Here is a 17,284-nt window from a genome sequence, read left to right as displayed (position 1 = left end):
TACAGGGCGGTATCAGGCAGTACAGGGTGTTATCAGGCAGTACAGGGCGGTATCAGGCAGTACAGGGCGGTATCAGGCAGTACAGGGCGGTATCAGGGAGTACAGGGTGTTATCAGGCAGTACAGGGCGGTATCAGGCAGTACAGGGTGTTATCAGGCAGTACAGGGCGGTATCAGGCAGTACAGGGCGGTATCAGGCAGTACAGGGCGGTATCAGGGAGTACAGGGTGTTATCAGGCAGTACAGGGCGGTATCAGGCAGTACAGGGTGTTATCAGGCAGTACAGGGCGGTATCAGGCAGTACAGGGCGGTATCAGGCAGTACAGGGCGGTATCAGGCAGTACAGGGCGGTATCAGGCAGTACAGGGCGGTATCAGGGAGTACAGGGTGTTATCAGGCAGTACAGGGCGGTATCAGGCAGTACAGGGTGTTATCAGGCAGTACAGGGCGGTATCAGGCAGTACAGGGCGGTATCAGGCAGTACAGGGCGGTATCAGGCAGTACAGGGCGGTATCAGGCAGTACAGGGCGGTATCAGGGAGTACAGGGTGTTATCAGGCAGTACAGGGCGGTATCAGGCAGTACAGGGTGTTATCAGGCAGTACAGGGCGGTATCAGGCAGTACAGGGCGGTATCAGGCAGTACAGGGTGTATTTCTCTCACAGACTCCACTTCTTGTATTGTCAGATCATTTTATTTCTCTGCTACATTCTTTGAGCTGTGGTTGGAGGCTGCCCATCCTGCCCGCTCTCGGCTGTCCGCTCCATCATGTCCAGTGCGGCCCACAGGAGCTCCTTCTGGTTTTCCGGCAGGGCCAAGTGGCCGATGAAGTCCTTGGTTTTGGCCACACTCTCATGGATATTGGTGCAGCGGCGTAGCTGGTTCACACACTCCTTCCAGGCCTGCGCCATCGTCCCGTCCTCCTCCCCGCTGCTGCCCGGACGGTCACAGTACGTGATGTTCTCCTCGGTGTCGTAACTGCTCATAATATACAGACAGTCCCGGGTAGAGGAGATACGGCGGGCACACACCGGAACCTGCCAGGAGACACGTGTGGTTATGTACATGGAAGCAGATAACACAGTGATAACTCTGAGTACAGATAATGTAGTAGATGTCACCTGCAGTCCTATGTAACACCACAGATAACACAGTGATAACTCTCTGCATACAGATAATGTAGTAGATGACACCTGCAGTCCTATGTAACACCACAGATAACACAGTGATCACTCTCTGAGTACAGATAATGTAGTAGATGTCACCTGCAGTCCTATGTAACACCACAGATAACACAGTGATCACTCTCTGCATACAGATAATGTAGTAGATGACACCTGCAGTCCTATGTAACACCACAGATTACACAGTGATAACTCTCTGAGTACAGATAATGTAGTAGATGTCACCTGCAGTCCTATGTAACACCACAGATAACACAGTGATAACTCTCTGAGTACAGATAATGTAGTAGATGTCACCTGCAGTCCTATGTAACACCACAGATAACACAGTGATAACTCTCTGAGTACAGATAATGTACTAGATGTCACCTGCAGTCCTATGTAACACTGCAGATAACACAGTGATAACTGAGTACAGATAATATAGTAGATGTCACCTGCAGTCCTATGTAACACCACCGATAACACAGTGATAACTCTGAGTACAGATAATGTAGTAGATGTCACTTGCAGTCCTATGTAACACCACAGATAACACAGTGATAACTCTCTGAGTACAGATAATGTAGTAGATGTCACCTGCAGTCCTATGTAACACCACAGATAACACAGTGATAACTCTGAGTACAAATAATGTAGTAGATGTCACCTGCAGTCCTATGTAACACCACAGATAATACAGTGATAACTCTGAGTACAGATAATGTAGTAGATGTCACCTGCAGTCCTATGTAACACCACAGATAACACAGTGAGTACAGATCTCTATCTCTGTGCCTCCGTTTATTCTGTTTCCCTTGCCTCTCTGTCTTTTTTCCTTTCTGTGTCTCCATTGCTTCTCTCTCTGTGCCTCCGTTGCCTCTCTCAGTGTCTTCCTTGACTGTCTCTGTGGATCCCTTGTCTCTCTGTGCCTCCATAGCCTGTCTGTGTCTCCCTTGCCTCTCTCTGTGCCTCATTTGACTCTTGCTTTGCCTCCCCTGACTCCCCTGCCTCTCTCTGTGTCTCACTTACCTCTCTGTGTCCCACTTGCCTCTCGCTGTGCCTCCCTTGTCTCTCTGTGCCACTTTTTTTCTTCCTTGCCTCTCTCTGTCTCCCTTTCCTTTCTGTGTCTATTTTTAACTCTCTCTGTGCCTCCTTTACCTTTATCTGTGCCTCCCTTGATTCTTTGTTTCCCTAGTCTCTGTCTGAGTCTCCCTTGCCCCTCTGTGTTTCCCTTGCCTCTTTCTGTGCCTCCATTGCCTCAGTGTATCCTTTTCCTCTCTCTGTGTCTTTCTTACCTCTCTCTATGCCTCCCTTGCCTCTCTCTGTGTTTCCCTTGCCTCTTTATGCCTCTTGCCGCTCTCTGTGTCTGCTTTGACTATCTATGTGCCTCCTTTGCGTCTCTCTGTGCGTCCGTTGATTCTGTTTCCCTAGCCTCTCTTTGTGTCTCCCTTTCCTCTCTCTGTATCTGTTGCCTATCTATCTGCCTCCCTTGCCTCTCTCTGTGTCTCTATTGCCGGCCTTTGTGTCTCCCTTGCCTCATTCTGTGGCTTTCTTGCCCCTCTGTGCCTCCCCTGTCTCTCTGTGCCACCTTTTGTCTCCCTTGCCTCTCAGTGCCTTCCTTGCCTCTCCCTGTCTCCATTGCCTCTCTCTGTGACTTTGCTGCCTCTCTGTGTTTCCCTTGCCCTTCCCTGTGCCTCCCTTCACTCTCTGTGTGTCCCTTGCCTTTCTCTGTGCCTCCATTGCCTCTCTGAGCCTCCTTTGAATGTTTCTGTGCCTATCTTGCCTCTCTCTGTCCCCCTTGCCTCACTGTGTGCCTCCCATGCCTCTCTCTATGCCTTCCTTGCCTCTCTCTGTGCCTATGTTGCCTCCCTGTTTCCCCTTGGCCTCTCTGTGTCTGCCTTACCTCTCTCTGTGCTTACTTTGCCTTTCACTGTGTCTTCGTTGCCTTTCCCTGTCTCCCTTTCCTTTCTCTCCTTGTCTCTCCTGCCTCTCTCTGTCTCTCCTTTGCCTCTCCTTTTGTTTCCCTTGCCTCTCTCCGTGTCTCTCCTGCCTTTCTCTATGTCTCTCCTGCCTCTCTCTGTGTCTCTCCTGCCTCTCTCTGTGTCTCTCCTGCCTCTCTCTGTGTCTCTCCTGCCTCTCTGTCTCTCCTGCCTCTCTCTGTATCTCTTCTGCCTCTCTCTGTGTCTCTCTGCCTCTCTCTGTATCTCTTCTGCCTCTCTCTGTGTCTCTCTGCCTCTCTCTGTGTCTCTCTGCCTCTCTCTGTCTCTCCTGCCTCTCTTTGTCTCTCCTGCCTCTCTCTGTCTCTCCTGCCTCTCTGTCTCTCCTGCCTCTCTCTGTGTCTCTCCTGCCTCTCTCTGTGTCTCTGCCTCTCTCTGTGTCTCTCCTGCCTCTCTTTGTCTCTCCTGCCTCTCTCTGTGTCTCTCCTGCCTCTCGCTGTTTCTAGAACACCAGTAGAAGTGATGTGATGGCAGCCTGTCCGTCATTCTCATAACCTCATTGCCTATTATGTGACACAGCAGAGCTTCAAGTTATTCACCTCCAAAAGCAACTTGACAAAAGTGGGGCTTCCATTCGGCCATCCAGGGAGGCGGCCCCCGGCACCACACCCGCAGCCATGCACTTCCTTCAAAGAATCTATGGAGGATCTTAGGACTAGAGTGTGGTGGAGGCCACAAAATATGTCAATCGGGTTCCTGTAATACGGAATCTATGGGGAAAAGAGACTAGACTGAGTAATGGAGAATAGGCGAGGTGACGGGAGATGGAGGACAGAGGCCAGGAGGATGGGGACAGAGGCCGGGAGGATGGGGGACAGAGGCCGGGAGGATGGGGGACAGAGGCCGGGAGGATGGGGGACAGAGGCCGGGAGGATGGGGGACAGAGGCCAGGAGGATGGGGACAGAGGCCGGGAGGATGGGGGACAGAGGCCGGGAGGATGGGGGACAGAGGCCGGGAGGATGGGGGACAGAGGCCGGGAGGATGGGGGACAGAGGCTGGGAGGATGGGGGACAGAGGCCGGGAGGATGGGGGACAGAGGCCGGGAGGATGGGGGACAGAGGCCAGGAGGATGGGGACAGAGGCCGGGAGGATGGGGGACAGAGGCCGGGAGGATGGGGGACAGAGGCCGGGAGGATGGGGGACAGAGGCCAGGAGGATGGGGACAGAGGCCGGGAGGATGGGGGACAGAGGCCGGGAGGATGGGGGACAGAGGCCGGGAGGATGGGGGACAGAGGCTGGGAGGATGGGGGACAGAGGCCGGGAGGATGGGGACAGAGGCCGGGAGGATGGGGGACAGAGGCTGGGAGGATGGGGGACAGAGGCCGGGAGGATGGGGGACAGAGGCTGGGAGGATGGGGGACAGAGGCCGGGAGGATGGGGACAGAGGCCGGGAGGATGGGGGACAGAGGCCGGGAGGATGGGGGACAGAGGCCGGGAGGATGGGGGACAGAGGACAGGGGAAGGGGAGATGGAGGACAGAGGCTGGGAAGGGGGATGGAGGACAGGGGAAGGAAAATGGAGATCATATGCAGAGGGGAAAGGTGGATGGAGTGTGAGGCCAAAGGGAGTAGAGATGGAGGACAGGGCAGGTGTTGGGAGGTAGACTGAGGACAGAGGCTAGGTGGAGGGTCTTGGTCTTTACCTGACAGGGGTCTCCTCTGTCGATCTTGTCGCCAGTGCCCAGCTGTCCAAAGCGGTTGCTTCCTTGCATAAATATTCTCCCAAATTCATCCACTAAGGCGAGGTGATTAATCCCCAGTGAGCAGAGCGCCACCTGCAGGACAAGCACAAACACGTCAGATAACCTCACAGTCATACAAATTGTCTGAGGGAGGATGACGGTCTCCGTATATCTATGGTCGGGGTCAGTGTGATATATAAGACCACACACTGTATACAGGACATGAAGATGGCGGCCATGACGGTCTCCGTATATCTATGGTCGGGGGTCAGTGTGATATATAGGGCCACACAGTGTACAGGACATGAAGATGGCGGCCATGACGGTCTCCGTATATCTATGGTCGGGGGTCAGTGTGATATATAAGGCCACACAGTGTATACAGGACATGAGGATGGTGGCCATGACGGTCTCCGTATATCTATGGTCGGGGTCAGTGTGATATATAAGACCACACACTGTATACAGGACATGAAGATGGTCGCCATGAATGTCTCCGTATATCTATGGTCGGGGGTCAGTGTGATATATAAGGCCACACACTGTATACAGGACATGAAGATGGCGGCCATGACGGTCTCCGTATATCTATGGTCGGGGTCAGGGTGATATATAAGGCCACACACTGTATACAGGACATGAAGATGGCGGCCATGACGGTCTCCGTATATCTATGGTCGGGGTCAGTGTGATATATAAGGCCACACAGTGTACAGGACATGAAGATGGCGGCCATGACGGTCTCGTATATCTATGGTCAGGAGTCAGTGTGATATATAAGGCCACACAGTGTATACAGGACATGAAGATGGCGGCCATGAATGTCTCCGTATATCTATGGTCGGGGGTCAGTGTGATATATAAGGCCACACAGTGTATACAGGACATGAAGATGGCGGCCATGAATGTCTCCGTATATCTATGGTCGGGGGTCAGTGTGATATATAAGGCCACACAGTGTATACAGGACATGAAGATGGCGGCCATGACGGTCTCGTATATCTATGGTCGGGGGTCAGTGTGATATATAAGACCACACACTGTATACAGGACATGAGGATGGTGGCCATGACGGTCTCCGTATATCTATGGTCGGGGGTCAGTGTGATATATAAGGCCACACACTGTATACAGGACATGAAGATGGCGGCCATGACGGTCTCCGTATATCTATGGTCGGGGTCAGGGTGATATATAAGGCCACACAGTGTACAGGACATGAAGATGGCGGCCATGACGGTCTCCGTATATCTATGGTCGGGGGTCAGTGTGATATATAAGACCACACAGTGTTTACAGGACATGAAGATGGCGGCCATGACGGTCTCCGTATATCTATGGTCGGGGTCAGGGTGATATATAAGGCCACACAGTGTATACAGGACATGAAGATGGCGGCCATGACGGTCTCCGTATATCTATGGTCGGGGGTCAGTGTGATATATAAGGCCACACAGTGTATACAGGACATGAAGATGGCGGCCATGACGGTCTCCGTATATCTATGGTCGGGGTCAGGGTGATATATAAGACCACACACTGTATACAGGACATGAGGATGGCGGCCATGACGGTCTCCGTATATCTATGGTCGGGGTCAGTGTGATATATAAGGCCACACAGTGTACAGGACATGAAGAAGGCGGCCATGACGGTCTCAGTATATCTATGGTCGGGGTCAGTGTGATATATAAGACCACACACTGTATACAGGACATGAAGATGGCGGCCATGACGGTCTCCGTATATCTATGGTCGGGGTCAGGGTGATATATAAGACCACACACTGTATACAGGACATGAAGATGGCGGCCATGACGGTCTCCGTATATCTATGGTCGGGGTCAGTGTGATATATAAGACCACACAGTGTATATAGGACATGAAGATGGCGGCCATGACGGTCTCCGTATATCTATGGTCGGGGGTCAGTGTGATATATAAGGCCACACACTGTATACAGGACATGAAGATGGCGGCCATGACGGTCTCCGTATATCTATGGTCGGGGTCAGTGTGATATATAAGACCACACAGTGTATATAGGACATGAAGATGGCGGCCATGACGGTCTCCGTATATCTATGGTCGGGGTCAGGGTGATATATAAGGCCACACACTGTATACAGGACATGAAGATGGCGGCCATGACGGTCTTCGTATATCTATGGTCGGGGTCAGGGTGATATATAAGACCACACAGTGTACAGGACATGAAGAAGGCGGCCATGACGGTCTCCGTATATCTATGGTCGGGGTCAGTGTGATATATAAGGCCACACAGTGTACAGGACATGAAGAAGGCGGCCATGACGGTCTCAGTATATCTATGGTCGGGGTCAGTGTGATATATAAGACCACACACTGTATACAGGACATGAAGATGGCGGCCATGACGGTCTCAGTATATCTATGGTCGGGGTCAGTGTGATATATAAGACCACACACTGTATACAGGACATGAAGATGGCGGCCATGACGGTCTCCGTATATCTATGGTCGGGGGTCAGGGTGATATATAAGGCCACACAGTGTACAGGACATGAAGATGGCGGCCATGACGGTCTCGTATATCTATGGTCGGGGTCAGGGTGATATATAAGACCACACAGTGTACAGGACATGAAGATGGCGGCCATGACGGTCTCCGTATATCTATGGTCGGGGGTCAGTGTGATATATAAGGCCACACAGTGTATACAGGACATGAAGATGGCGGCCATGACAGGACACATTACATTCATGGCTGACCTTGGTGGGCAGAGTTATCGGTCGCGGCGTCTGCATTTCCTGATGGTTAAACCCACGGATGGTTCCAAATAAATCCTTGTAGACGGCCAGAGAGTGAACCTCCAGGAACGCGGCACCGTCGTCTGTGGAGACAAGATGGAGGTGATGCGGCCTCTCATGGAGGTGGTGCCGCACGCCTGGCTGATGACTTCCTCTCACCTGTGACGTACAGGGCGCTGCTCTGGTGGCTGCACATCTGGGCGACGGGCCGCGGGGCCGGATCGCTGGATATTTCCCTCAGGGTCAGCTGGGTGGTGTAGGTTCGAGGCTGGTTCAGGGAAAGTTCATTGATGCTGATGCTGTAAACCTTCCCCATCTCTATGGAAACAGGGGCCATGGATTACCCTCCTGTGATGATCAGTGACGGTCAGGATGTGATGGTCAGTGATGTGACGGTCAGTGATGGGCCAGTCAGTGTTGGGCCAGTCAGTGTTGGGCCGGTCAGTGATGGGCCGGTCAGTGTTGGGCCGTTCAGTGATGTGACGGTCAGTGATGTGATGGGTCAGTCAGTGATATGATGGTCAGTGATGGGTCGGTCAGTGATGTGATGGTCAGTGATGGGTCAGTCAGTGTTGGGCCGGTCAGTGATGGGTCGGTCAGTGATGTAACGGTCAGTGATGTGACGGTCAGTGATGGTTCAGTCAGTGATGGGTAGTCAATGATGTGACGGACAGTGATGTGACGGTCAGTGATGAGTCGGTCAGTGATGATTCAGTCAGTGATGGGTCAGTCAGTGATGGGTCAGTCAGTGATGTGACGGTCAGTGATGTGATGGTCAGTGATGTGATGGTCAGTGATGGGTCAGTCAGTGATGGGTCAGTCAGTGATGTGACGGTCAGTGATGTGATGGTCATTGATGTTATGGTCAGTGATGGGTCGGTCAGTGAAGTGACGGTCAGTGATGTGACGGTCAGTGATGTGACAGTGAATGATGTGCCTGTGATGGGTCAGTCAGTGATGTGATGGTCAGTGATGGGTCGGTCAGTGATTGGTCAGTCAGTGATGGGTCGGTCAGTGATGTGACGGTCAGTGATGTGACGGTCAGTGATGGGTCGGTCAGTGATGAGTCGGTCAGTGATGAGTCGGTCAGTGATGGGTCGGTCAGTGATGTGATCGTCAGTGATGGGTCGGTCAGTGATGAGTCGGTCAGTGATGGGCCGGTCAGTGATGTGATGGTCAGTGATGGGTCGGTCAGTGATGTGACGGTCAGTGATGTGACGGTAAGTGATGTGACGGTCAGTGATGTGACGGTGAATGATGTGCCTGTGATGGGTCAGTCAGTGATGTGATGGTCAGTGATGGGTCGGTCAGTGATTGGTCGGTCAGTGATGGGTCGGTCAGTGATGTGACGGTCAGTGATGTGATGGTCAGTGATGGGTCGGTCAGTGATTGGTCGGTCAGTGATGGGTCAGTCAGTGATGTGACGGTCAGTGATGTGACGGTCAGTGATGGGTCGGTCAGTGATGAGTCGGTCAGTGATGAGTCGGTCAGTGATGGGTCGGTCAGTGATGTGATCGTCAGTGATGGGTCGGTCAGTGATGAGTCGGTCAGTGATGAGTCGGTCAGTGATGGGTCGGTCAGTGATGTGATCGTCAGTGATGAGTCGGTCAGTGATGGGCCGGTCAGTGATGTGATGGGTCGGTCAGTGATGAGTCGGTCAGTGATGGGTCGGTCAGTGATGGTTCAGTCAGTGATGTGATGGTCAGTGATGGGTCGGTCAGTGATGGGTCGGTCAGTGATGTGATGGTCAGTGATGGGTCGGTCAGTGATGAGTCGGTCAGTGATGGGCCGGTCAGTGATGTGATGGGTCGGTCAGTGATGAGTCGGTCAGTGATAGGTCAGTCAGCGATGGGTCAGTCAGTGATGTGACGGTCAGTGATGGGTCAGTCAGTGATGGGTCAGTCAGTGATGTGATGGTCAGTGATGTGATGGGCCTGTGATGGGTCGGTCAGTGATGTGACGGTCAGTCATGTGATGGTCAGTGATGTGATGGTCAGTGATGGGTCGATCAGTGATGGGTCGGTCAGTGATGGGTCAGTCAGTGATGTGATGGTCAGTGATGTGATGGGCCTGTGATGGGTCGGTCAGTGATGTGATGGGCCTGTGATGGGTTGGTCAGTGATGGGTCAGTCAGTGATGGGTCGGTCAGTGATGGGTCGGTCAGTGATGGGTCGGTCAGTGATGTGACGGTCAGTGATGTGACGGTGAATGATGGGCCTGTGATGGGTCAGTCAGTGATGTGATGGTCAGTGATGGGTCGGTCAGTGATGGGTCGGTCAGTGATGTGATGGTCAGTGATGGGTCGGTCAGTGATGAGTCGGTCAGTGATGGGCCAGTCAGTGATGTGATGGGTAGGTCAGTGATGTTTCAGTCAGTGATGGGTCGGTCAGTGATGGTTCAGTCAGTGATGTTTCAGTCAGTGATGGGTCAGTCAGTGATGTGACGATCAGTGATGTGACGGTGAATCATGGGCCCGTGAGTGATGTGATGGGCCAGAACGCCCCCGGCCGCCATCATCACCTGTCAGCAGCAATAGCTGCTTCTCCGCCTCCGCGCCCAGCAGTGAGATCTTCTTCAAGTTGATAGACGGGTGAAAGGTCATCCTGAAGACGCGCTGTCCGGAGGCCTGGGTGTAGATCTCCACGCAGTCACACCGTCTGGAGACCTCCTCGTTGTCAAGGACCTCTCGAGAGGCGAGGACGTACAGATACCTGCGGTAGAAGGTGCCGCTCTTCGAGTCACAGGTGAACTGCACAATATGTCGGAAAGAGGGGATTGTACAGCATTACCATGGAAACATAATGACGTGTGTAACCATGGAAACAACACAATGTCGTTACTAGGCGTTACCAACATCAGTCACCATGAAATCAAATCTAAAACAGGCAATGTCACCATGGACACAACACGACAAATCTGGTGTTACAATAGAAACAACACTGGAGTAGACAGCGTTACCATGGAAACACAAGAATAAGTCAGTAATGACGCCATGGAAACAACACTGAAATCACCCCAGGTTACCATGACGTCACTGTACGACACACTACAAGGCCCAGCACAGCCTCCATGAGGTGGAGCTCACATCTTTGACGTCCTGGCACAGCGGCACGCACTGCAGGTAGGTCCTCCAGTGTCCACGGGTGACTGTGTAGCTGGCGGTGCTGAAGCTGTGGCGGAGGTGGTAGAGCGCCCCCGTGTAGTCCAGGACACACAGGTTGTCCACCATCGCGAGGAAGCGCTGGAAGCCACTGGGGCTGATGGGGGTCACGATCCGATCACACTGGCGCTGGCGACTGGGAAAATGGTGGAAGAACAGCCCTTTTGTGTCTGGAAGAAAGCAGGCAAGATGGCGGCCTCTGCTGGTCACTGACCTCCACACCGACCTCTGACCTGTGCCCCTCCATATAGTACAGGACGACCTGACCTCCACACCGACCTCTGACCTGTGCCCCTCCATACAGTACAGGATGACCTTACCTCCACAATGACCTCTGACCTGTGCCCCTTCATATAGTACAGAATGTCCTGACCTCCACACCGACCTCTGACCTGTGCCCCTCCATACAGTACAGGATGTCCTGACCTCCACACCGACCTCTGACCTGTGCCCCTCCATACAGTACAGGATGACCTGACCCCCACACCGACCTCTGATCTGTGCCCCTCCTTACAGTACAGGATGACCTGACCTCCACACCGACCTCTGACCTGTGCCCCTCCTTACAGTACAGGATGTCCTGACCTCCACACCGACCTCAGACCTGTGCCCCTCCATACAGTACAGGATGACCTTACCTCCACAATGACCTCTGACCTGTGCCCCTCCATACAGTACAGGATGACCTGACCCCCACACCGACCTCTGACCTGTGCCCCTCCATACAGTACAGGATGACCTGACCTTCACATCGACCTCTGACCTGTGCCCCTCCATACAGTACAGGATGTCCTGACCTCCACACCGACCTCTGACCTGTGCCCCTCCATACAGTACAGGATGACCTGACCTTCACATCGACCTCTGACCTGTGCCCCTCCTTACAGTACAGGATGACCTGACCTCCACACCGACCTCTGACCTGTGCCCCTCCATACAGTACTGGATGACCTGACCTCCACACCGACCTCTGACCTGTGCCCCTCCATACAGTACAGGATGTCCTGACCTCCACACCGACCTCAGACCTGTGCCCCTCCATACAGTACAGGATGACCTTACCTCCACAATGACCTCTGACCTGTGCCCCTCCATACAGTACAGGATGACCTGACCTTCACATCGACCTCTGACCTGTGCCCCTCCTTACAGTACAGGATGACCTGACCTCCACACCGACCTCTGACCTGTGCCCCTCCATACAGTACAGGATGTCCTGACCTCCACACCGACCTCTGACCTGTGCCCCTCCATACAGTACTGGATGACCTGACCTCCACACCGACCTCTGACCTGTGCCCCTCCATACAGTACAGGATGTCCTGACCTCCACATTGACCTCTGATCTGTGCCCCCTCTTTACAGTGCAGCGTGACCTTACCTCCACACCGACCTCTGACCTGTGCCCCTCCATACAGTACAGGATGACCTGACCTTCACAATGACCTCTGACCTGTGCCCCTCCATACAGTACTGGATGACCTGACCTCCACACCGACCTCTGACCTGTGCCCCTCCATACAGTACAGGATGACCTGACCTCCACATTGACCTCTGATCTGTGCCCCCTCTTTACAGTGCAGCGTGACCTTACCTCCACACCGACCTCTGACCTGTGCCCCTCCATACAGTACAGGATGACCTTACCTCCACAATGACCTCTGACCTGTGCCCCTCCATACAGTACTGGATGACCTGACCTCCACAATAACCTCTGACCTGTGCCCCTCCATACAGTACTGGATGACCTGACCTCCACACCGACCTCTGACCTGTGCCCCTTCATACAGTACAGGATGTCCTGACCTCCACATTGACCTCTGATCTGTGCCCCCTCTTTACAGTGCAGCGTGACCTTACCTCCACACCGACCTCTGACCTGTGCCCCTCCATACAGTACAGGATGTCCTGACCTCCACATTGACCTCTGACCTGTGCCCCTCCACACAGTACAGGATGTCCTGACCTCCACAATAACCTCTGACCTGTGCCCCTCCACACAGTACAGGATGTCCTGACCTCCACATTGACCTCTGACCTGTGCCCCTCCACACAGTACAGGATGTCCTGACCTCCACAATAACCTCTGACCTGTGCCCCTCCTTACAGTGCAGGATGACCTGTCTCCTCCAGTCTACGGCCTCCGTCTCGCATGGTCGGATCTTCTGGTACAGGCTCCTCCAGGTTCTCGGGCTGTTACACACCTGGTGCAGAAAGTGACACGTCTCCCCGAGGAGGACCACGTCCCGGACCGAGAGGAAGGAGATAACGTGCTGCACCTGTGGGAGAGCAACGTGGGGTCACCTCCAGAGCTGCACTCACTATTCTGCACTCACCTCTAGATCTGCACTCACTATTCTGCTGTTACATTGTGTCTTATCCTCCTGTCACCTCCAGAGCTGCACTCACTATTCTGCTGTTACATCGTGTCTTATCCTCCAGTCACCTCCAGAGCTGCACGCACTATTCTGCTGTTACATCGTGTCTTATCCTCCAGTCAGTCCAGCTGACAGGAAGATGAGACACGATGTCACAGAAAATCAGAGAGTGCAGCTCTGGAGGTGACTGGAGGATAGGACAGGATGTGGCAGCAGACTGAGTGCAGCTCTGGAGGTGACAGTGACTCACCAGCTCATGGGGTAGGTCTTGCAGGGTGACATTCCTTCCTCCGGGATTCGGTGCTCGCTCCAGACATTGTTGCTTTACCTGCAATGGAGATTGGAGTCATTCATTATCAGGCTCTGAAATCCTCTGTGCTGCTCCCTATGTAACTGTGATCTCAAACAAGACCAGCACACTGTGCCCCTAAAATCCTCTGTGCTGCTCACTATGTAATTGTGATCTCCGCTCCGCTCTCCGCTCCGCTCTCCGTTCTGCTTCCCTCCGCTTCATGTTCCACTCTCCGTCCTGCTCCCCACTTCCCACTCCGTTCCCCTCTCTGCCCTCCGTTCAGCTACCCGCTCCGCTCTCCGTTTCGCTCCCCACTCTGCGTTCCACTCTCCGTTCCGCTCCCCGTTCCGCTTCCCGTTCTCTCCGTTCTGCTCCCCACTCTCTGTTCTATTCTCCCTTCTGCTCCTCACTCTGCTCCCCGTTCTACTCCCTTCCGCATCCCATTCCGCTCCCTGTTCCGCTCGCCGTTCTGCTCCCCTCCGCTTCCTGTTCCACTCTCTGTCCTGCTCCCTGCTTCCCACTCGGTTCCCTTCTCTGCCCTCCATTCAGCTCCCCGCTACGCTCTCCGTTTTGCTCCCCACTTTGCATTCCACTCTCCGTTCCGCTCCCCGCTTCGCTCTCTCTGTTCCGCTCCCCGCTCCGCTTCCCGTTCTGCTCTCCGTTCTCCTCCCCACTCTCTGTTCTGCTCTCTCTTGTGCTCCTCACTCCGCTCCCCGCTCTCCGTTCTGCTCCCTTCTGCTTCTCGTTCCGCTCCCTGTTCCGCTCTCTGTTCTGCTCCCCTCCGCTTCCCGTTCCGCTCTCCGTTCTGCTCCCCTCCGCTTCCCGTTCCACTCTCCGTTCTGCTCCTCGCTTCCCACTCCACTCCTCTCTCTGCTGTCCATTCCGCTCCGCTCTCCACTGCCCTCTCTGCTCCCTACTCTGCTCTCCGATCCACTCTCCGTTCCGCCCCCTGCTCTCCGTTCTGCTCCCCGCTCCAATCCAAGTTCCGGTCTCCGTTCCGCTCCCCGCTCCGCTCTCCTTTCTTTTCCCCGTTCCGCTCTCCGCTCTGCTCTCTGTTACGCTCTCCGTTCCGTTCCCCGCTCTGCTCCCTGTTCCGCTCCCTGCTCCGCACCCCGCTCCACTCTCCATTCTGCTCCCCGCTCTGCTCCCCGTTTTGCTCCCTTCTCCGCTCTCCTTTCCACTTCCTGCTACGCTACCCGGTCCGCACTCCATTCTGCTCCCTGCTCCGCTCCCCTCTCCGCTCTCTGTTCTGCTCCCCGCTCCGCTCTCCAATATGCTCCCTGCTCCGCTCCCTGCTCTGCTCTCCTTTCCGCTCTCCATTCCACTCCCTGCTCCGCCCTCCACTCTCCATTTCACTCCCTGCTCCGCTTCCGGTTCTGCTCTCCGTTCTGCTCCATGCTCTGTTCCACTCTCCCTTCTGCTACTCACTCCGCACCCCGCTCTCTGTTCCGCTCCACTACGCTCCCTGCTCCACTCCCCACTACACTCCCTACTCCTTTCTCCACTACACTCCCAGTTCTTCTCCGCTCTCCACTATGCTCCCTGCTCCGCTCTCCATTACGCTCCCTGCTCCGCTCTCCACTACGCTCCCTTCTCCCCGCTCCGCTCTCCAGTACGCTCCCTGCTCCGCTCTCCACTACGCTCCCAGCTCCGCTCCCCGCTCCGCTCTCCACTACGCTCCCAGTTCCATTCCCTGCTCCGCTCTCCACTACACTCCCTGCTCTGCTCTCCACTACGCTCCCTGCTCCGCTCTCCACTACGCTCCCTGCTCCGCTCCCCACTACACTCCCTACTCCTCTCTCCACTAAGCTGCCAGTTTCGCTCCCCGCTCTGCTCTCTACTATGCTCCCAGTTCCGCTCCGCTCTCCACTACACTCCCTGCTCCGCTCTCCACTACGCTCCCTGCTCCCTGATCCGCTCTCCACTACGCTCCCCGCTCTGCTCTCCACTACGCTCCCTGCTCTGCTCCCCGCTCCGCTCTCCACTACGATCCCTGCTCTGCTCCCCGCTCTGCTCTCCACTACGCTCCCACTTCCGTTCCCGCTCCGCTCTCCACTACGCTCCCTGCTCCACTCCCCGCTTTCCACTACGCTCCCTGCTCCGCTCTCCACTACACTCCCTGCTCCCCGCTCCGCTCTCCACTACACTCCCTGCTCCGCTCTCCACTACGCTCCCTGCTCTGCTCTCCATTACGCTCCCTGCTCCGCTCTCCACTACGCTCCCTGCTCCCTGATCCGCTCTCCACTACGCTCCCCGCTCTGCTCTCCACTACGCTCCCTGCTCCACTCCCCGCTCCGCTCTCCACTACGATCCCTGTTCTGCTCCCCGCTCTGCTCTCCACTACGCTCCCACTTCCGTTCCCGCTCCGCTCTCCACTATGCTCCCTGCTCCACTCCCCGCTCTCCACTACGCTCCCTGCTCCACTCTCCACTACACTCCCTGCTCCCCGCTCTGCTCTCCACTATGCTTCCTGCTCCCCACTCCGCTCTCCACTACGCTCTCTGCTCCGCTCCCCGCTCCACTCCCAGTTCCGCTCCCTGCTCCACTACGCTCCCTGCTCCACTCCCCGCTCCGCTCTCCACTACGATCCCTGTTCTGCTCCCCGCTCTGCTCCCACTTCCGTTCCCGCTCCGCTCTCCACTACGCTCCCTGCTCCACTCCCCGCTCTCCACTACGCTCCATGCTCCCCGCTCCGCTCTCCACTCCCTGCTCCTCGCTCCGCTCTCCACTCCCTGCTCCTCGCTCCGCTCTCCACTCCCTGCTCCCCGCTCCGCTCTCCATTCCCAGCTCCCCGCTCCGCTCTCCACTCCCTGCTCCGCTCTCCACTCCCTGCTTCCCGCTCCGCTCTCCACTACGCTCCCTGCTCCGCTCTCCACTACGCTCCCTGCTCCGCTCTCCACTATGCTCCATGCTCCCCGCTCCGCTCTCCACTCCCTGCTCCCAGCTCCACTCTCCACTCCCTGCTCCCCGCTCCGCTCTCCATTCCCAGCTCCCCGTTCCGCTCTCCACTCCCTGCTCCGCTCTCCACTCCCTGCTCCCCGCTCCGCTCTCCACTCCCTGCTCCGCTCTCCACTCCCGCTCCGCTCTCCACTACGATCCCTGCTCCGCTCTCCGACCGTTCCTGTTGCATCCTGCTCCTGAATACGACACAGCACAAGTAACGATGCCTCCTGTGTCAGGACATCGCCCAAAGCAACCAATCAGATGTGTACATTCAGTGGTGGTAACACAAAGCTGATATTGGATTGGTCGCTGGGCTCCATGTGTGATCTCCCCAGTCACTAATTCCCAGTTACTAATTCAGAAAATAAAAGCAGCGATCTGATTGGTTGCCACCAATCAAAAGCGCATTTCATATTGTTAGGTTTGGGATTAAGGTTTTGGAATGATGAAAGTAGCGATCTGCTGCTCATTAGTATCTTTGGTTCCCAGATAGCACAGACCTGTACGGAGCAGCCGGGGCTGTCACTGGCCGTCCTCTTCATCCTCCTGTCATGTGACTAAGGTGAGGACTTGTGGGGTTAGTGATGTCCACAGCTCCGAGTGTAATGTCCGCGGAACTGTCCCTGCAGCCACTCAGGGTTCCGACACTGTGACATCATCAGGGCCGACACTGCGACATCATCACGGCCGACACTGTGACATCATCAGCGCTGATAGATAGGAATGAAGTGCACGCGGCTAGTGCGGGGGGGGGGGGGGGGGGAGCCGGCTGGACTGGGGGTGTCACCATCAAATCAATTGGCGTTCTATCAGCCGCACTCTCACAGGTTTGGAAATGTTTCATTATTTAGTCAGATAAATTATACATCACAATAAAG

At 55.1% G+C, this 17,284-nt stretch overlaps 1 protein-coding gene across 1 annotated transcript; it reads right to left on the bottom strand.

The window, feature by feature from the left end:
• Window positions 1–625: 625 nt before the first annotated feature.
• On the bottom strand, window positions 626–17,019 carry FBXO24 (F-box protein 24). The gene is made up of 10 exons (XM_077260732.1): window positions 16,907–17,019; window positions 13,422–13,499; window positions 12,901–13,072; window positions 10,719–10,963; window positions 10,154–10,382; window positions 7,793–7,951; window positions 7,595–7,716; window positions 4,805–4,936; window positions 3,701–3,871; window positions 626–1,035 (listed from the first exon to the last, which is right to left on the bottom strand). Exons 1-10 carry the CDS (start codon window positions 16,946–16,948, stop codon window positions 703–705), a joined length of 1,683 nt encoding a protein of 560 aa, XP_077116847.1. The 5' UTR covers window positions 16,949–17,019; the 3' UTR covers window positions 626–702.
• Between the last annotated feature and the right edge of the window lie 265 nt (window positions 17,020–17,284).

Source organism: Ranitomeya variabilis, chromosome 5 (assembly GCF_051348905.1).
Source record: "Ranitomeya variabilis isolate aRanVar5 chromosome 5, aRanVar5.hap1, whole genome shotgun sequence".
NCBI classification, from domain to species: domain Eukaryota; kingdom Metazoa; phylum Chordata; class Amphibia; order Anura; family Dendrobatidae; genus Ranitomeya; species Ranitomeya variabilis.
The sequence above is the reverse complement of the archived record's forward strand: the minus strand, read 5'-3'. Positions and strand labels throughout refer to the sequence as shown.

Coding starts and splice junctions, on each gene's coding strand:
- FBXO24 (XM_077260732.1), bottom strand. CDS start 16,948: ATGAAGAGGACGGCCAGTGACAGCCCCGGCTGCTCCGTACAG. Junction 7,717..7,792: donor CAGCGCCCTGTACGTCACAG/GTGAGAGGAAGT, acceptor TTGTCTCCACAG/ACGACGGTGCCGCGTTCCTG. Junction 4,937..7,594: donor CGATAACTCTGCCCACCAAG/GTCAGCCATGAA, acceptor CTTGTCCTGCAG/GTGGCGCTCTGCTCACTGGG.